This window comes from Anolis carolinensis, chromosome 1 (assembly GCF_035594765.1).
Source record: "Anolis carolinensis isolate JA03-04 chromosome 1, rAnoCar3.1.pri, whole genome shotgun sequence".
Lineage (NCBI taxonomy): Eukaryota > Metazoa > Chordata > Lepidosauria > Squamata > Dactyloidae > Anolis > Anolis carolinensis.
In genome coordinates, this window is record NC_085841.1 from 175,109,106 (window position 1) to 175,135,913 (window position 26,808).

Here is a 26,808-nt window from a genome sequence, read left to right on the forward strand (position 1 = left end):
AGAAGTCCACTTTGGCAAAAATTTTAGGCCTCTTCAATTATATATAACAAAATCTGCATTTCATAGGAGCAGAATGTGTTTAGGATTTGACTACATGAGACTGCTATTCTACAGCAATTACACAATCACCGATAGCAACTATATACCAGCATGAGCATCATCGTTATTGCATGTCTTTTCATTTGTGCCATTGTGCTAATTTGCCAATTCGTGGTCCTGCATTCTTATATTCTGCTGCTATGTATTTTTTTTAAAAAAATACATTCTTGTACACAATTTCACAATTCTAAATAAGGTGAATAATTTTAAAAAATCTGGCTTGAGAATGGAGTGGAGGAGAGTAGGAGAAGCCTACTTAAGGACTTCATCAGATGGTTGGTGGCAGGTGGCGGCAGCAGCACTGTCCTTAATGGCAAGCCATGGAGGCCATTACTTTGCCTCGTGTTGCCCTGATCTGCATCGCGAGCTGGCCGGCGATCATGTAGACACAGGGAGATGCAGCTTCCCCCCATGGAGCTCCAGGCCTGGCCGGCTGGCGATATAAAATGAGGCAATATGAGGCGACGTGATGACCTCCATGGCTCACCATTAAGGATAACGCTGTTGCTGGCTACTGCCAGCCATCTGTTGAGGTAGCGTATGTATGTTGGCACAAAATTGGAACAGTCCCATTGCACCTGTGCTAGGTACGTAGCACAATTGGCAGCTATTCATAGATTTTGCCATTCAATAGTGGAGGATGGGTTAACTGTGGTGAGGAGGCACACTGGCAATGGGATGCACACAGCATCATGTGATAGGCTTTGCTGATTTGCCTCCCTTTTGGGACAAAGTCCTACCTTACAAACAGAAAGAAGTAGGTCATTGTGATTTTAGCACAATAATAGACCCAATATATAACTGCAAAATAAGAAATGACACCATGTTTAAGGTAGTGTGAAAACTTTTATTTACCATGAGTGCAATTTTGGCTCAAGTAAGGATGTTATTCCAGAAACAGTAATCCAGAGAATACACTGAAATTGTAGTTTGGTTGCAATTAATCTAAATGGCTTCTTGCATTGCCGTGGGTTTGACATTGCACAGTCTTGCCTTAGAGAAGGAGGCATGCTCTGTATTCAATACAAGAGAAAGTTGGTTAATAGCAAATAAAAAGAAGGCACAATATTTTCTATGGCAAGGTTGGATACATGGGGAAAACCACTGTAGAATAGGAAAAGCCCAGAAGAAAAAGGTCTGCATGTAGCATAGTCAAGAGAGTTCTGCATTGACTGATAAGGGAAAGGCAAAGAAGAATCCAAGGCAAGGCAACAAGGTGTCCTTTCATACCAGTGTCTCCTTTTTTCTGAATGGGGACTTTTGTAAGCCATAAATCAGATGGCACTGTGGCATGGCATCCTGTATTATGGCAAGGGGAATCAGGAAGCGACCCAACTTGGCCCCTATTACCAGTTAAAAATGGTTGCATTGGAAGGAAGCAATATCATATCGTACCTGCATGCCACAAGCCTCCTTTTCCTACCTTTTGGCATCTAGTGGCATGTATTCAAACTTGGATCACGTAAGAAGCTATTTGTTGCTTCAATTTGGAAGCAACTATATGAAAAACAAGGCAGGAAGACCAATCATTTATTTGTTAATACGATGTGTCAAAGCCCAGGACTTCCTCCTCCCACCAAAATCTTCCTGTTCAGTGTTTTCAGCTGTGAAAAAGTGGAGGGCCAACACAGCTACTTGCAGAATATGGGCTGTGTATTCTTGAAAAGGAAGCAAGAAATTGAAGGTAGAAATAAAATTAGCCCTCACTATAAAAAAAAAGTCTTGGCAATAGATGACTGGGAAATGGAAGGGGTCTATTTGTTGTGAACCCCTCGAGCAGTGAGAAATGACTGGTCGTTGTGCTCAGCGTGAGTGCTTTGTTGTTCCTCTAGCACCTACAGGATTACAGTACATATTTTTAAAGAATGTGCTTTGAAATGACAAATTACACTGTGTATCCCTGGATCCTTACTCCATTTTGGTTTTCAATTAGCACCATTAACATGAATTTGACACAAGATTTAAAATAAGCCTATGAGAGTTTGGCTATAAAAATAAATCCCTTGCAGATCTGTGGCAGCTGCCCTCAGGCAACCGGCATTAGCTTTAAAAACCCCATACAATTATTTAAGGCCATTATTATCTTTGGTGTCTTCCCTGCCACTAACTTTAGTACAAACTATCTTTGGTACTTCCCTAAAGCTAACAGATCCACCTAATGAATCTGTCAAAGAAACCAGGCTCAGAGAGGCTGGCGTAGTCTTTCTCCCGGAAAATGGCCGTCTGGTCTCCCAGGCTAATCTTATGTAGGACATCCATGTCCACATCACTGCCTAAGGCTACTACGGTGGGCATAACGTTCTGCTTCTTCATGGAGTCGATCGCCTCATCCAAGTTCTTGTTGCCTGTAATGCCATCTGTGATGAAGACAAATGAAAGCTCAGCATTGCGCCGGGCAGCCCTCTGCCTGTCCCGTGGGTTGATGACAAGGTTGTTGACAGCGTAGATGATGGCAGACCCCAGGTTGGAAGAAGAGTCCAAGTATTTGATCTGAGCTAAGGCATCTGAGATTTCAGTGATGTTGTATGTCAGCGGGAAAGCGACCACATGCTCATTTTCACTTCCATACTGCAGGAGAGCAATACGTGCATTCATGTTGTCGCTGTTACTTCTGGCCAGGGTGAGGTGTCGGGCAACATCTTCTACGAAATGATGGGCTTTGTGGAAGTTCAGTCCACCAATTCTCTCAGAGCCATCCAGGAGGAAGACAACATCAACAGGGCGCTGTGTGCACTGGGCAACAGCCAGCTCTGGAAGCAGAAAAGAAAACAGGCCATCAACACTCTCAGGTGTGATAGGAGATATGTATGTATTTTGGGAGGGGTGTAAGGCCGGAAGACCTGTCAGGGTGATCCAGGTTTTTCTTCATCTCTTGCTCTCAATTTACTCCAGAGAAATAATGTAAAATTAACATAGTCAGCAAACATGTTTCTAAAACCTAAATACTAGGCACAGAAGATTAAGATTGTTGTCAATATTACAGTACACAGGAAAAGAAGCTCTGAGTCACAATTTCTGTAAAGTTCACTTTCTCCCTCCACATCAAGTGTTAAGGGAAAAAAATGCAGTAATAGCAATGGGGATGCTTTTGTTAATACAAACTTTGACATTTTTATATAGATTGTGAATGGGATTGGAAGGCTTTGTAATGTTTTTTTTAAAAAAACACAAATTGTGGTAATACATGTCATAGGTTGCGAGGAGATCAATACAGAGCCACTCAATTCATTTAGTTCAAGTTCACCCAATTCATTTATTTCTCTTCACTCAGTGGCAACTAGTGTTTTGCATTTGAAGGTCTGTAGAAAGCAAGGTTGCAATCTGAGGTTGTTGGAATATGTGCCATGATATTATGAGTAGAAGAAAAGTTGATTGAAATCCTGCATGGGAGAAGTCCCTGCAGTGACGCAGTGTAACCCGTTTCCCGATTCAATCTTGTGACCCATTTCCTGATTCAATCTTTGAAAACTCACCTTACCAACAAAAAGCCTTCTATGATACTTGTGAACAGACTGCTAAAAGATTACCCATCTAATCTCCTCCTGCCAGTAAGTTGTGGAGCTGTGTCCTAACTGTGTGTTGAACTGTGCCCCACGGGTGGAAATGTCTGGATGGTGTCACTCCACAACACCCTGCTTGCCAGCATTGCAGAACTCCAGCGGGTGAGGCTGCCTAACTTTTAAGGTGGGTTTTAGAGGCATTTGTGACCACGGCAATGGTGCTATCTTAGAGAATCACAAATATTGAACAGGATATCAGTAATTAAAGAAAGAAGGCTGGGCCTAAGCTGTACAATAATTCAGTTATGGCCTTGCCCTGCACTTCAGACATGACAATACATTAAAGAAAGAAAGGTCTACAGCTAGAAAGCATGGAGCGATATAGAGATGTCATTTAAAAGTTCTATAACATCATGTCAATCATTGTAGAAATAAGTGCCTCAGAAAAGGAGGAAAGTTTCAACATGGGCATCCATTGATTGCAAGGCTGGCCAACTGTGATGTGAGTGCAAAGTAGAAGCCAGGAGAGATCTGAGCACAACATTTTTAAATAGGAGACCCATAAAATTCAGGCATCTTATGAAAAGAACAGAAACATAAATGGGACAATGCATAATTCATAAATTGGCTAGATTTTATACCTTACTCCTTGATCCTATTGGTTTGACCCCTTCATCTGATAAAGTCCCAGGATCCTGATTCTGTTAAAACTTGACCCCTCTCCCCACTTTGCCCCTTGTCCCCTACTCTACCATTTTCTGCCCATCTGATTTCTGGCTGTCCTTTTTAAACAGGATCTTGTTTGTCATGGATCATGACTGTCACCTCTGGTTCCTGAAAAGCTCTGGAGTTAGACATTAGACTCTTGATGGACTTTGGGGACATAGGGCAGAATACAAATAAAGTGCTCATTATTTATTACTGTGCCACTAATCGGGCCTGTATGCTAATTAATAGTTGCAGAGTTGTGACCCTAATCATGCTTAATGGAAAATGTGAAGTGCCTACTACTAAATCTGAAAAGCATGCTTAGGAACAAGCAAACTACTTGAATTGCTCGATTTCTTGACATACCCCTGTCTGATCATTTTAGGGTTGTGTTTAGGGCAAGTGTCTTAATCTCTGTACACTAACTGCATACTGAGAATGAGACTCATAGTTTTGGCATCAAAAACTTCTAATCAGCTCCTGTTTTGTCCCTTTAGTTTCATGGGTTTTTCTGCTTTTCCACTTCTTGACCACTGATACACATGGAACCGCATGGGGATGTCTCAAATATCCTTGGTTTTAGGAAAGTCAGTGGACACACAGGATATATGTCGACACACATATGTTGTGCATCACTTTCCAATTAATACACATCCATTTAAGTATTCAGGTGTTTCCCACTTGTTCGAGTCTCTTTCTCCTCCTAACAGGTTATAGATGAGGTTATACATTTACATTAAGGTTGGGAATCCCCTAAACCCTCACCACTGACTATACTGGCTAGCATTGCTGGCAGTCCATCAATCAATCGCTGGAGGACATATGAGTCACAACCTTGACAATACTGATAATGTTCTGATACAGATAATTTGAAAGTAAACTAGAATCAGGTGAAAGGAGGGCTTGTTTGCATTGGCAGAACAACATGACCATCTCCTTCTAATGGACTTGTTGCATTAGATCAACTTCAGTTTAGAAAAATTACATTTTGGAACCACAGTCCCCAGGATCCTTAGCCAGCATTTCAAGCTGTTCGGAGGAAAAATTCTGTGGTCCAATCCCCTCCCTCAAGGCTTGGGCATCTCTAACACACCAGACTGATTGTACGATTTTTTGTGTGTCAGGAGCAACTTGAGAAACTGCAAGTTGCTTCTGGTGTGAGAGAATTGGCTGTCTACAAGGACGTTGCCCAGGGGATGCCTGGATGTTTTGATGTTTTTACCATCCTTGTGAGAGGCTTCTCTCATGTCCCCGCATGGAGCTAGAGCTAATAAGAGGGAGCTCATCCATGCTCTCCCTGGGTTGGATTCGAACTGGCAACCTTCAGGTCAGCAACCCAACCTTCAAGTCACAAGGCTTTAACCCACTGCGCCATCAGGGGCTCCTCTACTATTAAGATACAACACATATTGTCTTTTGGCTCTATTGCATTTCCAGAGGCATACATGGAAACATCAGTACACATCAGGCACATTTATCTCTTCACATCAAATTTTAATTAGAGCACCGCTTCTCCCATGTAGTTTATATAATGCAAGCTGTGGAATACACAATTGATTCAATTTTTCACACATCTCCAACTATCTTTCTAATCTTCATCACCTATAGCATCTCTATTTAAAGGATAGCTGATTGCTTCTTGCAAACCAGCTTAGCATAAGAGCACCAGAAGCAACACCAACCGAATCCATGATGGCCTGTGATCAGACTGTAATCACAAGATCTACACAGTTCATATGGTCATGTAACTTGAAGCAATGGCAAAAAAAGAAGCAGAGTCATTTGTTTAACATTTGTGTGAATTCCATTTCTACAGCAATACCCTATTTACTGGAAATGGAGCAGTGGTAAGTGATTTGCACAAAAGTTGAATTGTACTCAAAATGTCATTCTGTTTGGTGCAGCAAATGTATGTAACTGATTATTACTTTGGATTTAGGCAGCCCATGTTGAATACTACAGTCCCCAAAGGCTTGGTCTTCTTTGAATGGTTCTAACATGCAAAGGAAAACACCTTTCAATTTGCTCCGTCAGTGGAGGTTAATTTGGGAGCTACAAAGAGCAATGCTTGTTGGCAGAGAACCTGGTACTCTGAATCGACAAATACTCAGTTACAAGAAAAGTCAGAATCTAGATGTTAAACTATGCTTGTATATTTGTACCTCTGCCTTGCTCTGCCATAAATTACACATACGGGGGGATGGATTAAAGTCTGGTTTTGCTATAGCGGTAAAAATAATACTAGTACATAGAAGAGTGTGGACAGCTAGCTTAATTTCTCTTACTGGCCTTCAATGATATGTCTGACTTTACTGTGGGCTCTTCAAATGCACACCTTATATATCACCTTCCAAAAGCTGGATGGAAACATTAAAGTTAAATCTCACTCAAATCTATATCTTCAATGTGTGTTAAATATTACAGTAACAATGTGTTCCTATTTACTTGTGCAGTCACTGGGTAATTAGTTTCCATTAATACTTTTCTCCTTGGTTTAAGGAAGTTACTATCTAGATGATGAAAGTGTGCAAAATGGTAGACTCCATATATACAAAATAGAAAAGAACAGAAAAAACAAGAAAAACAATAACAATAAAAACAAGACAAAGCACACAGAGCACAAATTCTGGAAAGGACACTCCTTAGGTTTCATTGGGAAATGTTGCCTAGGGGCTGAAGTCAAGGCCAATTGATTAAAGAGCTGAAGTTCACCTTGTCTCTTAGGAGCACCCAAGGCAGCAGGGTAGCATTTCTTAAGGTGGTATACTTCAAATATTTTGGAATGTAGCTCCCAGGCCCCTTGGCCATTTGCTATTTTGGCTGGGGCTGACGGAAGGTTACTGGAGAAGGTTACAGGAAGAAATTTTATGCTACAGACAGATGAAATGGTTCTAAAACCAATGCTTTGGAATGCAATGGATGCTTCTTCAAAACACTTTCTATTCTAGACTTCTTCAGAATTCAAGCAAAAGAACATTTATGGAACTCAAGTTCCCTTGATGATCTAGGAGTGCCCTTGCAAGTAAACAGGAAGACATGGACAGATATCATTTTATGGACAGTTAATGCTAGAAGAACACACATATATTACATACACATTGCTTTCAGCCCATAAAGACTAGCTCCTGTTATTGCCAGACACATTGTCTGAACAGGGGGCCATGCCTCATCCGGCTACTGTGGCACGAAGTCCTCTGCAGGCTCAGACTACAGACTGGTTCAGTTTCTGCCTATGCACATGCTGGCTGTGCTATTGACTCAAGACAAAAATGGACCATCACTGACCACATAGCAATGTTTTCGGGGGCAACTTCAACTGTGCAGAGAAACAGCCATTCCTGAGTGTAGAACAATCCTAAACTCCACATTACTTGCAAGTGTAAATGCAGAGATTATCTCATAGTCTACATCATGACCACTAACTAAAATTTCCATGAAATGTAGGTCATCCTATGGGATAATTTTTGTATATTGCTTTTTGGTTGTCACCTTATTTTATCCTCTCCCTGAAAGACCAAAGGCAAAAGAGGCTTTGGGCATCTTTTAGGAACATGATAATTATGTATTTCTGCTTGACAGGGAGTTGGAGAAGACAGCCCTCAGAATCCCTTCCAACTTTTTGGTTCTATCCAAAAGTTGTCCTTTATATTCCCCAATCTTATCCACATCTGATATTAGACTACTTAGTGAGTGAAGGATTTCTAGTAGCTTCATTGGGTCACTCATCCTTTTCACTTGGTCTCTGCAAACACAGTAACTAAATTATTTTTGACTAGGGCCAACATACTGATCTGGTAGCAAAACTGAATATAAACCTCAATAGCATTGTTTAAAGAAGACTGCTCCTATTCTAAAAGCTTCTCTCATAGCAATCTTTTAGTACTAAGGGGAGTTCAATTTCTACATCTCTTCTGGATAGCACTGATGCTTTGCAGGCAGGATCAAGCGCTTTTACTCTTAGTGGCAGAAGTAGCACAGATTCAGCAAAGGCCTATTACAGTATCTGGATCACCCACAATCTCACTGTGCACCATTTTAAAAGTATCAATGAACAAGTCCATCCATTCCTGCCGCTCATGTCCGGTGGCAAACTTGGCTTTTTCGGCGGTATAGGCCAAGGTGGCTACCAGCTGGGTGTACATGCTGGGATCCTGGACCTGTCTCGTGGAATTCAGGAACTGGGCGATCATGGGTTTGGTGCTGGGGAAATTTATCTTGACTCCCTCTTCCATAGGGCGGAAAGTAACTGGGTTTTCGACCCCAGGGTTCCTCCCATCTGCAAGTGAGTGTCAAAAGAATATTTTCAGGGCTTGCTTAGAATGGCATGGGTCTCTTGATTTCAATTCACTTTGGTTTTGTGCATCATATGGGCGGTGGCAGACCCCTGAGTAATCTAAAGCAATGCATAGTAGCTTCTGAATCTGAGCCTTCAATCTTGGTAGGCCAAGAGGTGATAAACCTTCATCTCAGTTACAGCAATTCAGAATGTGAGAGAGAGCTCACACTATGAATTGTTTTTGGTTTTTTTTAAAAAAAGAACTGTCCTATGACATGGAGAAGGTTCACTATAGTCTTCTCAATGTCATGCATATTTTCTACATGGAGGATTTTTATATGGTAAAGAATAGCTGACTATTATGCAAATGAAGTTAGGGATGAACAGATGGGTCAAATGGTGGTCAACATCAGTTTTGCATATAGATTTTGTTTTATTTGTTTCTATTTAGACTTGGTATTTTGGAATGAACAAAACAAGAACTCAGGACTGACTTCTTCCCAATATAGTAAAACCCCCGTGGAGAATATATTCTCAGCTGGAACATAGTTATGTGAAACAACAGATAGAACCGAATGTCATCAAATTATTTCACTTCCATTCTTAGCATATCATTGTAATTACCCTGGAAGATCTAGGGATTCCTAGAGAGTATTTTCTCTACGGATTTGTTATGTCTTCAAATACAACTCTTAGGAAGCATACCATAAAGTCTGCTGGAGGACTTAGAACAATCTAGAGAGATCATTTTCCCCCAGGTGCGGGTTAGTATATGGCTTCTGCATGAAGGAGGTTTTACTGTATATCTATAATTCTGTGTTCCACTTCATCCCTCCGGGTGAGAAGGGCGGGATAGAAATATTTGAAATAAATAAATTTGAAATCTCTAAATATTATAAATCTGTTGAATGTAGCATCTAACAACACCTTATATTCCCCAACCTTTTCCTCTTGAATGTTTTTTTTTAAAAAACCTGAAAATTTAAATTTCATTTAGTAAGGAAAACTTAGTGGTTGGTATTGTTATATAGGCCTGTGTAAGTTTCCCTATGTGTCCTTTTTCAGCACTGTGGAGATTAGTATCTCTTCTTTTACTGTACCCTAAGTCCCCCTGGATTTACCATGCAGCCTCCAAAGACCCGCTGCATAGTTATTCCATTTCTTGTGGGAAGTGGAAGGGATTAGATAAGCATCTGGCTATGTCTCTGTAGTGGGTGCAAAATGATTACAACACCATTGAGAGGATGCCAATGTTGATGCAATCATTTTGTGTCTGGTTTTGGGAAGATAGCCAGATGTTTCTCCAATTCTGCCTGCTCCCTACAAGGCATGCAATGGCTGGATTGAAGGGGGGAGTGTGGTTCAGAAGCTGAGGATGGAGTAAAATATTACTCAATCTAACTCAGTCTAGCTCAAGTCTTCATTTGGAACGGCTACAATACATTGAACCATATAGAATCGGAGTCAGTGTTGGCATAGGAAGGATTGTTACTTAAAACATTCCTGACTAGTGCCATAATAACTACTGATTTTTGACATTTTTTCTATATTCTTCACCAAAAGGAAAAATCCACAACCTCAAAGAGACAGTTCACCCCCCCCCCCCCACACGTTTCCTTTTCTAGATCGTAATTTCATGTGCATCTGGTGTCAAGGTAATTTGATTATTACTGAGACATATTTTGCATATCAAGTTCTACATGTTAAAAACAAATCCAAGACATTCAAAGCATATCTGCAATTTTGCTATATGCCTAAGGTGTAGTCATATCACTGTGCTATGAAGTACCAGTAAACTGAGATGGTTTTCCCACACCCAACCCTACAATCCACCTGTTGAGATACAGTTCATTGCATTGTGACTAGTTCCTGTAATAAGAGGAGACAGGCCTCTCATCATATTGAAAAAGAGCTCCCTGGCCTCAAGTAAAAGCTATAACATTTTAAAGTATATCAAAATTAATTTTCATTAGTACATTTCACTTTTTTAAGCTAAAGCACTGGGCAAGTAAACTCATTCACTATTTTCTTCACTTCTTTTAAGAAAAATGAGTAATTAACATACACCTTTGAAAAAAGCTGATGGGATTTTGGTCTGCATAAATAGGAGTCTAGTGTCTAGATCCAGGGAAGTCATGCTACCCCTCTATTCTGCCTTGGTCAGACCACACCTGGAATCACACTGTATCGAATTCTGGGCATTGCAATTGAAGGGAGATGTTGACAAGCTGGAATGTGCCCAGAGGAGGGCGACTAAAATGATCAAGGGTATGGAGAACAAGCCCTGTGAGGAGCGACTTAAAGAGCTGGGCATGTTTAGCCTGCAGAAGAGCAGGCTGAGAGGAGACATGATGAGGGCCATGGATCAGAATGTGAGGGGAAGTCATAGGGAGAAAGGAGCAAGCTTGTTTTGTGCTGCTCTGGAGATTAGGGTACAATGGAACAACTGCTTTAAACTACAGGAAAGGAGATTCCACCTGAATGTTAGGAAGAACTTCCTAACTGTGACAGCTGTGGAACTCTCTGCCCTGGGGTGTGGTGGAGGCTCCTTCTTTGGAGGCTTTTAAACAGGCTGGATGGCCATTTGTCAGGGGTGCTCTGAATGCGATTTTCCTGCTTCTTGGCAGGGGCTTGGACTGGATGGCCCATGAGGTCATTTCCAACTCTATGATTCGATGATTCTAATGAGGATATGTTCCAGTCATCAGGAAACAGCAATTTTCAAGATGATTCTTCTAGGTAAATGCACTACTACTGTCAGACTGCGGCAGTGGAAATATAGTTATGAAATGTTTTTAACTTGTTTAGTAATAAAAAAAAATGAAATGCCCTAAATTGCCTGATTGCATCAGATCCAATCTGATCTTGGAAGTGAAGCAGGGTCAGCCCTGGTAATACATTGATGGGAGACCACCAACGAATACTAGGTACTGAACAATATATATTATAGAGGCAATGGCAAACAAGCTTTGAGTGACTCAGAAATCTCTTATTAATTTATAAGGCCTCCATTAGACAAGCACAATACATAAACACAATATGAAAAAGGAATGCCATTAAACAATAATAATAGAGAGATAGAAATGGCGGGGATGTTGAAGTCATTTATGAAAGACAGTCTCCCCATCCAATTCAAATTAAAAAAAAAACCAATTACAAATATAGATTAAAAGTAAAGGTAAAGGTTTTCCTTTTGACATTGAGTCCAGTTGTGCCCGACTCTATAAAATATAGAGGACTTTATATTTGGAATTTAAAGCTCTGATTTAAATAATTCATTATTTCCCTTTATTTATCACTAGCTGTACCCGCCCATGGGTTGCTGTGGCCCAGTCTGGTTTAAAGAAAAAAAAAACTCAGGAGGGAGTTCTTTCTCCTACCCTCCCACAGATATATAAAAAGAAGTCTCCCACAGGATGGTAAAACATGTGGGTGTCCTCTAGGTAACATCCTTGCTGACGGCCAATTGTCTCACTACTTGCTGCTTCTGAAGTCGCTCCTGACACCCTTTCCGTGGTTAGGCCTCAGAGCCTTGGCCTTGCGCAACTCCTCGTGAGTGGCAAGGAGGCGGCCCTAGACATCCTTTGTGGCCCTGCCCACACCGGTTGCTAAAGGGTGGAGACTGCTTGGCTGTTGCTTGTGTTGTTGCTAAGGGGAGGTAGCCCTCGGGCTACCCCTCAAAGTCCTTGTCCAATTTGAAATAGTTTTGGCATAGTTTTGTGGTGTTTCCCCCACTAACAGTGTGGAGAATCTCCCAAACATGTAAAATCATATCCAGCTCCACAGAGAAAGCCCTCTTTAACCTCCCCCCCAATAACTTTATTTTTTAAAATCCTTCTCAAAATGAAGACAGGAAGTGATGCAACCTTCTATTTGCATTTTAGAAAGATAGATGCATTTGGGATTCATGTTAAAGAGATGTAACCAGCAGAAGAGTTGAAAAACAATTAGTCCCTGGTGCCATGATTCCTTAGAAGTCATGCCGCAAATGTCAAAATGGGACATACAATGGTGCGATATAAGCTGTATCATAAAACACAATTTTTAAAGGCAGCCCATTTGTCTGAATATTTGGCTAAGGTAATAAAATAATGGAGGGAGCCAGAAATGACTGTTTATACTAAGCTAAAAGAGATCGAGGAAATTTGACCTTTTCTGATAGGTAGGAATAAGAACAAAGAACTGTGATGTCCTATTAATGAACAATGTACGGTTCAGATGTTTTCTCCCCCCGAACAGCAGTTTGCATGCAGGATCTTCTACGAATCTGGTAATTGCCATCAGATTGCTCAGTTCTGACAGTGATGCCTGTGGAGGTTGTTCCTGCTACTTGTTTAACAATAAAGTACTACCTGCAGTGCAGTGTAAATACAATGCAAACTTTTTTCTTGGAACAGAATAATCAGACTGCCCAGATATTGACATCTGGTCACTGCACGGTTGTTCTCCCAAATCAAGACTGATTACAGGGGTGAAAGTGGAAGGTCGTTCAGATCATCATGGGAGACACAAACAATGAAATGCAACAAACCAGCTGGTCATTTTCCTGGATTATCATTTGATTTGTTCAGAACCTGCAGGTGGATGTGTGTGCTTTTTGTGTGCTTTTATCCAGAGGTCTAGATGAACATTATGACTTCGCTGACTAAAACAGGTCAGGTTTAAACGCTGATATTATAATATATTATTATGCAGAGCCTCTTGGTACCACATCAAAAATTACCATTGTTCCCTTATGAAAAACCTTGTTTTCCTATTACAGTTTTATTTCTACTACATACACTTGCTAATCTCTTGTCAGTCTCTACTCCCCAAAGACAGGACTGCTGTCCTCAGAAATGGCAAAGGGTTAGAAAATACTTTTTCACGGTCACGGAGGTCTGTTTTAGAGAAGCCCCATAATTTTTGCATGATTAACATACATACAACTCTTTGCTTTTGTCCTTGTCAAAGGACATGAGGTGTAATACAAGAATTCACCTACCTGCAGAAATGAAACAGATGATCCCATGCAAGATGCTGATCAATGTTATTTATCTCTATTCCTTCCTGCTTCCATGGCCAGAAGCTTCTATTTTTTTAAAACTTTAAAACACATAATAAAATAGGGAAGAGGAGGGGCATGGGTAGAGGAAGAGAATGACAAAGAGTTTATTCCAGTGTTTACCTGTTTGGCAGGGCAGTTCCGGGCAGACAATCTGAGGATCTGAAATTTAAACAAAACATTATATACAAATTTTTGTGAAGTGAACGAAAACTACATTTGATGCATGATGGCAGCCAGACTTTAAAAAATCACTGCAAATTTCAGTGTGGTACCCTAGACTTTGCTATGGTGGAAAGGGTTGTGGCTGCTTACTGAGAGACTAGGGCAGGGCAGAAATAGTTTTAAGGAGATCATGGAGTTTAAAACCATCTGAAATGCATACTTAGGGGCAATTTTTTTACAACAGTCATAAATAGTTATATTATAATAGTTATATTATGTCAGTTGTATAATAATTGTATTATGCCAGACTTAGCAAGAGGCAGTGTCTACAGACCTGGGCAGAGCTCATGCTCCATGCTGTCAATGAACTCTTCAGCCACCAGCTCCGTGAATAACTTCATTTTCTGGACCCTCTGATTGTCATTGCAGGCAATGGATCTCAGGGTCTCATCTTCCTCTTTTGCATTGAACATGTCTCCGATCCCAATGGCAGTGACAGTGACATTTCTACCACAGAGAGCCTGCAAGTGGGAGTCATTGTCTCGTGGATCATGGCGTCCATCCGTTACCACCACAGCAAACACTCGCGCTTTCTCCCGCTGGCTTTCCTTGATGAGTGTGTTGTATGCAAACTGAAGGGCAGAGAGGGTCCAGGTGCCTCCTGCAATCCATTCTAACTTCTTCACAGCCTCTTTGAAGCTGGAGAGGGAGTCAATTCGCTTGTCATTCAGCTGGATGGCTTCAAAAGTTCCTTCGTGGCTGTACTGCACCACTCCAACACGGGCGCCTGCCAGGAAAATCAATGATCAAGCACACTCCTCAGATGGAGATTTTTTTACTTCCTTTCAGAAAAGGGTGAATTTTGTGTGTGTGGCTGTATTGAAGAGGGGTGAGATTGCCCCCTAAGATTAATGTAGTTGGTCAAATTTGGTGGCTAGCAGAAATAATAATCTAAGCATACAGTTTTGAATTATTGGCCATCGTAACGATAGAATAATTGGTCAATTTTGGTTTTAGTTTGTAATTTTTCCTATCCTCATTTTATTCCAGCCTATTTATACATCATGTTGTAACTTTAAAATAAAGCCAGCATAGTTTTTCACATTTTGTTTATATTCTCCACATACTTACAATTTTGTATGCAATGCTGCCAAACAGAATATTTCAAGTATGTTAATATATGTATTTGTGTGTATTTATAGGTTTATATCTCTGTCTGTCTATCTATCTATCTATCTATCTATCTATCTATCTATCTATCTATCTATCTATCTATCTATCTATCTATCTTAACTAATATATTACAACCCCACCAATAATACATACATTTTCTAAGTCAGTGTTTCTCAACCTGTGGGTCCCCAGATGTTTGGCATTCAACTCCCAGAAATCCTAACAGCTGGTAAACTGCCTGGGATTTTTGGGAGTTGTAGACCAACATCTGGGGATCCACATGTTGAGGACCATTTTTCTAAGTATTTATCAAGAAAATATGTATCTCTGTGCACATTTTTTGTCCAAAAGGATGTCCTGAAGAATTACTATAATTCAACCCCTGAAGGATGATGATGTTCTTGCTTGTATAATGATTCAGAAAGTGTGTATTTGAAATAATCCTAAAAAATATAAACAGAATGAAATTGCTACTTCACAAGAATACTTGAGGAAACTGGGTGGAAATACAAGTTCTCTTTTTTGTTTTTTGTTTTTTATTCTGAGTGACACACATTTTTCCAGAGCTATCTGAAGATGCATAATGAATGGTTTGATCCAGACGATTAATGAATCAATATTAAACAGCCATGGGAAACAGATGGTTTGGGAGGTCCCAAATCCTAAATGGACATATACTCAGCATGGAACGATACATAGCATAAACATCTGGTAACTTTTCTTTATTGGAGATGAAAAGAGATTATCAAAGTCTCCAGTCTTATGGTATCATATAAGTATTGAACAATCATAACATTTGGTTCTTTGTTATGCCACTGACCTGTCTCAGATTTCGGATCCTTGGCAATGGAGCCAAGTCTGCTCACCACATTGATCACAAAGTTCTTCTCCAGGGAGAAATTGTTGTAGCCAATACTCTCTGAGCTATCAATGATGAAGACGATGTCCAAGGGGCCACACCGTTTCTCACAGTCTGAGGAAACCAGAGGCAAAGCAATCAGAAGCACAAAACTGGCCCATCAAGGAAAGGCCCAAGTAAGTGGGCCCTGAAGCTGACTCTAACCACAACATTAAGAAGGGCTTTACAATTATAGAAGGCATGAGCTTGAGCATGCTTGGAACTCTACACATGAAACCCAAAGCAGGATGCATTTGTATATTACAGTCTACTATGCTATGAATGAGTAGTATTGAGCCAGTGTGTGTGTCTGAATAGCACTCAGCCATTCATGGCAAAGAAAAGGGACTGGGAGTGTTCTGAAGGAGATTGTGTACATCTGTTCACATGAGCAATTACAGTCAGAAATATCAAGATTTCTGATTGAATAGAAAGATGTACACAATCTCCTTCAGATCATCTCCCTCCATATAGAGTGACAATTCTGTGTCTAATCTTGGACCACCTTTTTAGAGTTTGGATTACACATCAAATGAAGAAGAAATGCAGTAGAGATGAAAGAATCTGAGCTCCTCCGCCTCTGGCTGTGTGGAAGGAGAGGAAGACGAATATGTACTCATACTTAATTGTTCTTTAGTGTGGTCAGTTAATACAATTTAAGTCAGTCTTGTTAAACATCTCTCTGTCACTCAGATTCTCAGAACATTTCTTTCTTTAGGCGAGGCCCCCTCTAGACTGCCATGTAATGAAGTTTGAAACTGCATTATATAATCAATGTAGATACATATAATGCAGTTTAATGACCCTAAATTCCATTATATGAATCTACACTGGCATATTTCAAACTAGATTTACACTGCCCTATAATCCAGTTTCAGAATGTGGATAAACTGCATTGGACAGGATTATATTAGTCTACACTGACCTAAAATCCAGGTCAACGCAGTTAATATCACATTCTGAATCTGGATTATAGGGCAATGTAGATCGAGCCCCTGGGGCCACAAAGACAATTTTTCAGCTAATCAATTTAAGGCCTGACCAAAGCAAGGCTGACTACAAATCTACTAACGAATAGCATTTGCATGATAATTACTTTTGTCTGTCAGCTCTGAGCATAAATTTGCACTCTTGAGGAGGAATTCTATTCTAAGAGAGTTTATTCAGATTTATCACTAGTACAAGCCACCCAAAAGAAGACTATCAACTAACCACAACAGCCACAGGTCTCTCTGACATAGGTCATCACATCACAGTCCTATAAACAACAATAACAAAAGGAAAGAAATAACTGTTATGAGAACAAGATTTTAATGAGTTTGAGGAATATGGCTGCATTTATTTTGGGAAATCACCCAGCACAACATGAAGAGAGATTATAATGATTTTCATTTGCATCCTCTCAACATGAAAACAATTTTTAATCTGGCTGAATAAGAGAACTCACATAGAGTCACAGAATCATAGAATTGGAAGAACCCACAAGGGCTATCCAGTCTAAACCCCTCCCATGCAACAAAACATAAACAAAGCATATGTTTTTCTTATCTACTGCATTCAAAAAAATATGGCTGAAGTCGGCTTTTGATTAGAAATTTCCTACAGATATTACCAGGAATCTGCATAGGGGAAGCAATGTTTTGCAAGCCTTTTTACATCCCAGCACAAACTAGTATTGAAATAAGTACAGTAGAGTCTCACTTATCCAACATAAACGGGCCGGCGGAATGTTCGATAAGCGAATATGTTGGATAATAAGGAGGGATTAAGGAAAAGCCTATTACACATAAAATTAGGTTATGATTTTACAAATTAAGCACCAAAACATCATGTTTAACAACAAATTTGACAGAAAAAGTAGTTCAAAACGCAGTAATGCTATGTAGTAATTACTGTATTTACGAATTTAGCACCAAAATATCACGATGTATTGAAAACATTGACTACAAAAATGTGTTGGATAATCCAGAACGTTGGATAAGCGAGTGTTGGATAAGTGAGACTCTACTGTACATAACAAACTCCTTGAAACATTTATAATAAGAGAAAATGTCCTCTACTTACAGTAAGCCCAGGGTCTCCAGCAGGGCCAGGTCCACCCTACAAAATGATGAAGAAGAATTATGGATGTCCTCTGCATGAGGAGCAACAATTCTGCTAGCTTTCTTCATATATTGACACAGAAAAAAATGGAACAGATTCCCAATAATTTTTAACATTCTCTGGTTTTGGCAACACGATGACGTCTAAACATTGACTATCTATGTTCATACAACCCCATAAAAGCTGTGTTTTTATTTTTTTCTAATAATAATAATCGCGCGCATCATCCGATATAAATATAGTTTTAAACTATTTGAGGAAAGAAAGAGTATAGCGTTTTGCCTTTCTGGCAATAGACATGTATCTGGCTGCCTCTCTTCCTTCATACTATCCAATTGAAAATGTGGATCCAATCCGGCATCCCAGATGCCAGACCAGGCTCACATGCAGCATGATAGGGACCCCCTAAACCGCTCAGAGTGGCATAAAGTCCCCAATGCCCAACCATGCTGAACATGGGTCAGCACTGTTAGGCAGGGATCCTAATGGGCCCCTTTCCCCCATGTTGCAGCTGTTTTCAGCTAAAGAGGATAGGAGGGGGAAATCCCCGGTCTCCCTCCTGTCAGCTTGCCCTAATGCTTTATGTTTCCTTTTATTGCTTGATATTAGTCAAGGTTGGATCTCATCTTCAAGATCAGAGCTCAGTTTTTAACCTTTGAGAGGGAGGCCCTATCTCTCTTTCCTCTTGCCTCCAGGACACTTGATGCCCAGGGATTATGGGATGATGCCCACAATGTCATGATGTTTTCAATTCAGTGCAGAAACAACAGCATCAAAAGCTGAAGCCTTCTCCTTCTCCGTGGTTCAGTTTTCTAAGAGTTGATTCCTAAAATGCTCTCCTCTACCCCAGCAATAGAGAGATTATAGATTTCAGGATTTGCCTGATTAAGAATCTAGGAGGCTGCTCATGGTTGCAATTCAGTATACACCTCAAGAGAGATGAACTGATGAATCTGCCCCAGAATATCAAAGGAAGTGGGTAAATTGTGGCATGTAGAATTGATAGGACACTCTACCAAACAAAAAGCTACAATAATACCTCACTGCCAGGTTCACCAGGACGTCCTCTGGGTCCAGGCTCACCTGGTGGGCCAGGGTCAGCCTAGAAAGAGAAAGAAACACATTCATGCATTCGCTTTTGCAAACAATGAAGAAAAAGGATATTGACTTGGAGACTAGGCAAATCTTTAGTTGCATGCCCAGCATAATAGATGTACAATGCCTCAAATATCTATCACTTCTTTGGCACTTGGCAGGACACAAATGCTTTATAATTCTTACTTCATGGGTCCTCATTAACAATAATGGGAAAGAGGTTGGCTTGGCAGGAACAGCCTCATCACTCCACAACCATGCACAAAGAAGGCCTCATCACTCCACAACCATGCACAAAATATGAGTTTTATAGATGGATACTTCACAGGGCTGACCATATATATGGCTGGCTTAGTTGATCTGTCCTATCATTTCTGAGGAGACAGAATCCATGAATGTGGATCCCATGTGAAGTGGTCTTCTTTGGGAAGCAGCTACCTACTTTTAGTGCCTTATGCCAGTGTTAATGCTTCACTACGCTGGCATAGGACTCCTTTTGGTTCTCTGGAGGTGGGTGGGTCACTCCACAACCATTCCCAAAGAAGGCTGTCTTGTCAACTCCCAAGCACCCCAGAAGCTGGTAAGGCACGTTTTTTGTTTTTTTTTTGCTGAAAGAAGCAGATTTCACTTTAGCTCTCCCCTCCCATGGCTCCCATGGCCATTTTACTTCAACCTCTGCTTTTCTGCTCACAACCTATGATGACAGTAGAATGGGTGGGAGGTATGAATCCCAGTGACGACAATCACTCTTGCAGTAAACAGAGCAGCAGAAAATACTTACAGGTTCACCAACTTCTCCTTTTGTTCCTGGAGGGCCTTTTGGTCCATAGTCACCTCTAGCTCCCTGTTCCAAAAATGGTAGAAGGGGTGAGATTTCCCACCATCATTTTGCTCTTGTTATTCATTTTTTGAAGTTCTCTGGGCCACCAATTTTAAACAAATTATTACTAAATTATTTAATGTAATTATTTTTAATTAAGCAAAATTAATTAAAATTGTTATTAACATCTGTATATCCTGTTCTACAATACAGACACTCAGGGTGGCATATAGATAAAGTCTGCCTAAAATTTAGAATTGAAATTTGACAGAAGGATTCAAACTCTAAATAATCACACACACACACGCACACACACACACACACACACACACACACAAATTATAACTGTACAGTTCTGGACAAACTCATAAGAACCCTCACCCTTTAACTTGCTAGAATGAAGCCTGTACTGGCTCCCCAAGGGGAGGGTGTTGAATTTGTCAATGTGATTCCTTTTAAAGGGGTGTTATACAGTTTCTTTAACGTGTACTGATAAGAAACTTAGGTCCTTCATCTTTTAGTAGCTTCAGCTTTGAGTTGCTTTGAAAAGCAGCTTGATTCCTCACCCAGGAGTCTTTTGTGGGGCAGATAGCATTGGTGCTGGACTATGCCCTGATTTCAGGGGTACAGTTACTACTCCTACCCTATATTACTGAGTTTCATAGCAGAAGTGCTGTGTTTCACCTGGGTGGTCAGGACACTTGCTTTGCTCTTTCCTCCTTAGGAAAAGTAAGAAAAGTGAGAAAGGAACAGAGCTCTCACAGCTAGGATTCGTTTTCTTTTGCTTCTGGGACTCAGACAAGGTATTTCCAATCACTCATGGCAATATGATGTTGGGATACCTTTCTTCCTGCCTTACTTGGCTCCTCAGAGGCTAAGATAAACAGAGTACATAGGAATCATCATGCCACCTATGATCACTGATTTGAGATAACATAGTTATATCATCTGCTTACTTGTGGTGGTAAATTAGGCCTGGAAGCTTTCATGAACCCAATCTGTCCTGAAGTCTATATGGTTCCTACTCCTCTTGCAATGCCAAAAGATCCCTAGTAAGTGGTTACCCACCTTTGGTCCTTCATGTGTTTTGGACTTCAGCTCCCACAATAGCTAATAGCTGGGATTTATGGATATTGAAGTCCACAGCAACTAGAGGACCAAGGTTGGGAACCACTGCCTGAGTGGACTGAGTCCATAAGGGTGATTTACTCTGAGCAGGATGAGTGGTCCTGTAAGTCACTGACGACTTGTACCATGGAACTGAATCAGTGTTAACATAGCCTTGCAAATCCTCACATGCACAAGAAAAGAAACTAAAGAAACCAGGATAGAAATGGTTCACACACGTGTTAATAGAAACAGCAAGTGTATGTTCATACTATACCTCTGGTCCTGGAAGCCCCTTCTCACCTTTCTCACCCTGGAAAAAAAAGAACGAGAGAGAAAAGATTTATAGCAAGAATGGAGAAATTAAAGGTTAGGGCTTTCTCTGACTCTCTTTGTTCCTGTCACTTTTTCTGTTCCTTTTTTTTGGGGGGGGGGGGAGGTGAGGAAAAGCCACTCCCTTTCCACAGTGGCAGGACAGAACACCCTTATGTTGTGCCTTGCCTCAAGCCATCTGGCAGGTAATAAAATGTCGTTGTTATCATTCTCATGGTTGTTGTTATTACAACTGATAATAGCAGTGCAACTGGTAGGGACTCCTATGTCAGATATGCTTTTGCTGAGGAGCCAAACTCAATGGGCCAAACAGTTACTGAGGAGCAGAATTGAAGGGGTGACACTAGTGGAGATTATCTCAGAGACAGTGGCAGTGACATCATAACTAATTCTTGTCAGAACTGTACATAAAGAGGTACAGTGGGACCCTCAAAAGAGGTTCCAACTTTTGAGGGAACAGGCTTGTTTTCTGCTGCCCTGGAGACTAGGACTCTGAGCAGTGGGTTCAAATTAAAGGGAAGGAGGTTCCACCTTAAGATTAGGAAGCACTTCCTCATCATAAGAGCTGTTAAACAGTGAAACTCTCTGCCTGTGAATGTGGTAAGGTTCCTTCTTTGGAGGCTTTTAAACAGAAGCTGGATGGTCATCTGTCGGGGGTGCTTTGATTGTCTTTTTCCTGTATGGCAGACTGGGTCGGGCATGATCTCTTCCAACTCTGTGATTCTATGATTCTTTTATGATGAAAAACCAAATCAAAATGAAACGAGACTATGGCTGAAGATAAAACTCTCAAGTTAGAATGCACTTACCAAGCAACTGGGAAAATGAATAGCCTCTATAAGTTTCCTGATTCTATTGACTGAGAAATGTATGAAAGGAAAGGGGGAAGAAGAAACTATTTTGCAATTATTTCTTAGGATTTAAATACTTCTGCTAACTCAAAAAGAATATCAGAGTTTCAATTGTGAAAGTTGGAAGGGAGTTTAATTTTTGCTATGGAATGAAAAGGAAATATTATCAAGAATTGACGACTTTTCCTACTGTGGGAAAGTTTAGTTGTTGATGTTTCCAAGCAGATTAGATAAAATGTCTGAGGAAACTTGAAAGGAACTGAGAATTATATTACAGGCACATCTAGTGGATACCAGATGAATTGCAGGTAGAACAAATATATTGAAATACTGCCATGCAGTGGTTGTACAAAGATTTTTTTAAAGTTTTTTATATAATGTCCATGAAAATTACATCTACTGAAATAAAGAACATTACTGAAGTAAGGAGACCATCATTTGAAACAGCTGAAAATCTGCAGAAATGGTTTGTGTAGTGGATGAAATGGGTTTGTTGAAGCAAATCATAAAATAAGAAAAAAAAGAGAAACAGGAAAAATGATTCGAGATTTTTTTCCAAAAAGAGAACTGAAACAAGAGATAAGATGGGAAATTAAAAAGATTTATTAGCTATGTCGGTATAGATGATAAATGATAAAGCTGAACAGCTGGAATTGAAGATAAGGAGAAACATTTGGATAATATCACTTTGTTGGGATGGAGGGAGAATAGTATTTTTTGAAATTTAGATTGACTCCTGAATTCATATGAAAATAGAGAAATTGGTCAATACTTTGGGGATAGATTTTAGATAGAAAAAATTTACTAAGTTAACTCAAAAATTGCAAAGAATAAATAAAAAAGATGTGTGAATTTTCTCAAGAAATCAATGAGAGTATTAATTCTTCAGAAATATTAAATGAATAAAATGAAAATTTGTAGAAGAAAATGGCAGCCAAAGAACAAACAGAAAAAAACCCCATTGGAAAGGTGAAGACCTACATTTTAAATCAAACCACAATCTTGCTTCAGGAGTGAAGAGGACACAACACTGTCAAGTATCAATGGTGGGGACTTATCCAAATAGCTCTTCTGATTTTAGATTACTACATGAAACATAAACGGGGCTAATACTTCACAGAAGAGGAAAAGGTATTTCATGATTTGAAAAAAATAAGGGTATAATTTGTCTTCATTATTCATATTTTATAAAAGGATATTAAATATTTGAAATGTCAAAATTGGGATAGATTTTTTTCTCTGCTGGGCAGAGGAAAGTACAAAACACCTGGAAGGCCACAGTGGTGCAGGTCTGGCACAGATCATTCTGAAAAATGACTATAACTGGGATGTCAAACATTTTGATGAAGGCGAAAGAAAGTGACATGCTCCTAGCATCGCATTACCTCTCAAACGTGATATTATTTTCTAAAATGAAAAGATAGTTGAGAACTGTAAGTTGAAAAGGTATTTTTTTTACCATTTTTCAAAGTAATCTGAATAATGGTATAGAAATAATAATAATAATAATAATAATAATAATAATAATAATAATAAATACCCTGCTTTATCTCTCCCAAAGAAGATTCAAAGTGGCTTAATTTAAATGTGAAGCATTTATGAGAAGATGCTTTATGCAATGTCGTAGTCATTTTTTATAAAAGGGATGAGCAATCTTAACTGATTCTTATTATTATTATTATTATTATTATTATTATTATTATTATTATTATTATTATTATATGTATTTATACCCCGCTTTGTCTCTCCTTAAGAAGACTCAAAGCGGCTTAACATGACAGCATTTGCATACAAAATATACAAATATGCAAAAGATACAGAGGAAGGAGGAATTAACAAAAGGTTCTCTGAAAAATCTCATTAGCAAATTAAGATTTTACAGAGACAACTATCATGCTGAGAAACTGAGAAAAAATAGATGAAATGGGATTGAGAAAAAGACAAAGTATATATTAAAAATAATTTTTAACCCTTAAATAAACTGGGAGACTTTTCACATATAAATTATGCAAAGATGGGAATAACAGAGGTTATTGCCAACACACCCTGCCCTGTCTCCTTCCCTTTCAGGGGCAACTGCTGGCAAAACAGTAAGGCCCAAAAGGGCCGTTTGAAGAGGTCTTAGGATTTGGAAGGATAGCTATGAACTAGATAAGATCCCGAAATGTTATAAAAGAATGACAAGATGCCATTGCTGTATGTCTATCATCTACTAGTTTCAGGAGATTCTGAGCAAAATAGCCACACTGAGGCTCCTTCTACACTGCCATATTAAATCCAGATTATTTGCTTTGAACTGGACCATATGGCAGTGTAGACTCATATAATCCAGATTATCAAAACAGATAATCCAAATTATCTGATTTGAACTGTGTAGAAGGGTCCGAGTTTCCTTCTCAGATTAGGAAGCATGGGATTTTTTCCCATTCCCCTTTCTGTGCCTTACACTGGAGGACTTCACATGGCTTCATCCTCAAGTTGACTTCCCCCTGGTTGGATATCGTATTTGAGATGACATATCTTCTGGTGAGGGATTTAAATTTATTAAGCATGCCACACACACTAAACATACCGGGAGTCCTCTGGGGCCGGGATAGTTGAAACCAGGTCGTCCTCTGTCACCCTACAATTCAAAAGAAAATGAAAATTAAATAAAGCTTAAGCATTTGGGAACTTTGTTTTGTAACATTATATGTTGCACTGGGGTACAACATTATAAGATTCCTTATAATAACAACCCCAAAAGCTGGATGTACCCTAAGCAACTGCAGAACATCACACACCTAATGAAGTCAGAGCACTAGAGGATAATGGAAATGACTGATAATATTACATTTATTCTGTCCTATGACAAACTAACACTCCCTCTACACTGCCATATAAAATCCAAATAATCTACTTTTAACTGGGTTATATGGCAGTGCAGACTCATATAATCCAGTTCAAAGCAGATAATGTGGATTATCTTATTTGATAATCTGGATTTTATGGCAATATAGAAGAAGTCTTAGTCTCTGAAGCTGGATGTGCTTTAAAAGGAAGATTTCTTACATTTTCAATGATGTCAATAGAAAAAGTTCTGTGCTGGTTTGTCAAGTCAGAGAAATTTTGACCTGCATTCACATATTTCATGATTGCATTCTATCATTAGTTATCAACAAGACTGAATACTTGAATTGCCACCGTATACAGTAATCCCTATATGAATTTATGTTCATGAGACTGTACCTGTGTACAGATCACAACTATACCTATGAAATGTTAACATGGTTTTACTTCTTTCCAGAGTGGATTTCTTTTTTACCTTTGGTCCTGGAAGGCCTGTGTCACCCCTTACACCTGCATCCCCGGGATCTCCTCGTGAGCCCTAAAATAGTGTTTCAGAAAGAAAAGGTGAACAAAGAGGGTCAGGAATACTGATTTTGAAGAGCATTAGGAACACCACTGTGCATTTATACAAATTGCAACAATTTCACATGGCATTCTTCCCACAGAGCCCCACTACCAGGAAGAAATGAAGTTGGGTGGCACTCAGGGAGCAATTAAAATACCAGAAAACAATTAAAACCACTTCACAATGGCAAAAGGCCCTGGAAATATTTGTCACATACAGCTGATGGATCAATAGTTGTAATTTAATGTCTAATTGTTTCTTGGCCTTTTGGCTAATGTCAGTAAGTTAAAACATTGTGAGTCTTGTGGATGGTCAACAAAAAAGTTGGGTTGATAAAATATGTGATTTCCTTCACTGAGTAGCTGCCTGGTAGAGCAGTAACAGAAAGAGCCTGTGGATGTCCATATGCTGAAGATACTTGTGGATGAAATTTACCGTCTTGCCTGGTTCTCCCACACCACCTTGAGGACCTCGTGGACCATGCAATCCGCGGTCTCCCTGTGAAGCAAGCAAAACAAAGAAATAATCAGACCTATACATTTCGCATAAAGCTTCTTACTAGTTGTGGCACCAGACCAGCATGTCTCCCATCAACCTCTGAGGATGCTTGCCATAGATGTGGGTGAAACATCAGGCGAGAATGCTTCTAGAACATGGCCATACAGCCCGGAAGACTCACAACAACCTGATGTGGAAGATCCGTGCAATCTTACAAACATAAGAAAACCTATACTAACATAGCATAGATACTGTTAATTGTCAACGTCCCAAACCATGTGTTAGCCATAACCAATTCCAGTGGTCTGTGTATGTCAAACATGCTAAATTAATAACTGTTACTAGGCTGGGCACAGAGGGACACACCACTAATTGCATTAGTGTCCTCTGGATTATAACCTGGAGACCAGGGAAACACCAGGTTAAATGCTACAATGGCTATAATAGTAGCCAAAATGGCTGTCACTAAGTCCAGCTTGTCAACTGGGTAGCATCACTTGCATTAGATGCTTTGTAGGCTTGATGCTGCAACTCCATAAAACACACAGGGGTGTTCTGAGGACAATTCAAAGATTGTGGGCAGAACTCTAGATTCCGTGGATTCCATACATCACATCTACTTTCTATTTCCTCTGAGAGGATGTTTGCACATTCATATAGGCAGCAACAAGGGACCCAGTGACAGAAGAGCCTTGGGGACAAGGAGGTCAGAAAGGAGGAAGAAGGCGGAAGGATGGCAGCAAA

At 39.8% G+C, this 26,808-nt stretch overlaps 1 protein-coding gene across 3 annotated transcripts in view; it reads right to left on the reverse strand.

Annotated features, from left to right (window-relative positions):
• Positions 1-26,808, reverse strand: part of col6a2 (collagen type VI alpha 2 chain) — a 64,636-nt gene that overhangs the window by 5,100 nt on the left and 32,728 nt on the right. Inside the window, exons 17-28 of one of the 3 annotated variants that reach the window (XM_003215203.4) lie at positions 26,002-26,064; positions 25,477-25,539; positions 24,745-24,795; positions 21,266-21,301; positions 19,843-19,905; positions 19,006-19,068; positions 17,928-17,963; positions 17,076-17,121; positions 15,786-15,938; positions 14,127-14,579; positions 13,751-13,789; positions 926-2,849 (exon numbers count right to left, since the gene is read on the reverse strand). In XM_003215203.4, the coding sequence (XP_003215251.2) occupies positions 2,242-2,849; positions 13,751-13,789; positions 14,127-14,579; positions 15,786-15,938; positions 17,076-17,121; positions 17,928-17,963; positions 19,006-19,068; positions 19,843-19,905; positions 21,266-21,301; positions 24,745-24,795; positions 25,477-25,539; positions 26,002-26,064 (1,674 nt within the window). In that variant the 3' untranslated portion in view covers positions 926-2,241. Of the gene's footprint in view, positions 1-925; positions 2,850-5,780; positions 8,584-13,750; positions 13,790-14,126; positions 14,580-15,785; positions 15,939-17,075; positions 17,122-17,927; positions 17,964-19,005; positions 19,069-19,842; positions 19,906-21,265; positions 21,302-24,744; positions 24,796-25,476; positions 25,540-26,001; positions 26,065-26,808 lie in introns of those variants that run through there. The other 2 variants (XM_008114549.3, XM_062959525.1) reach the window with 2 other exon arrangements.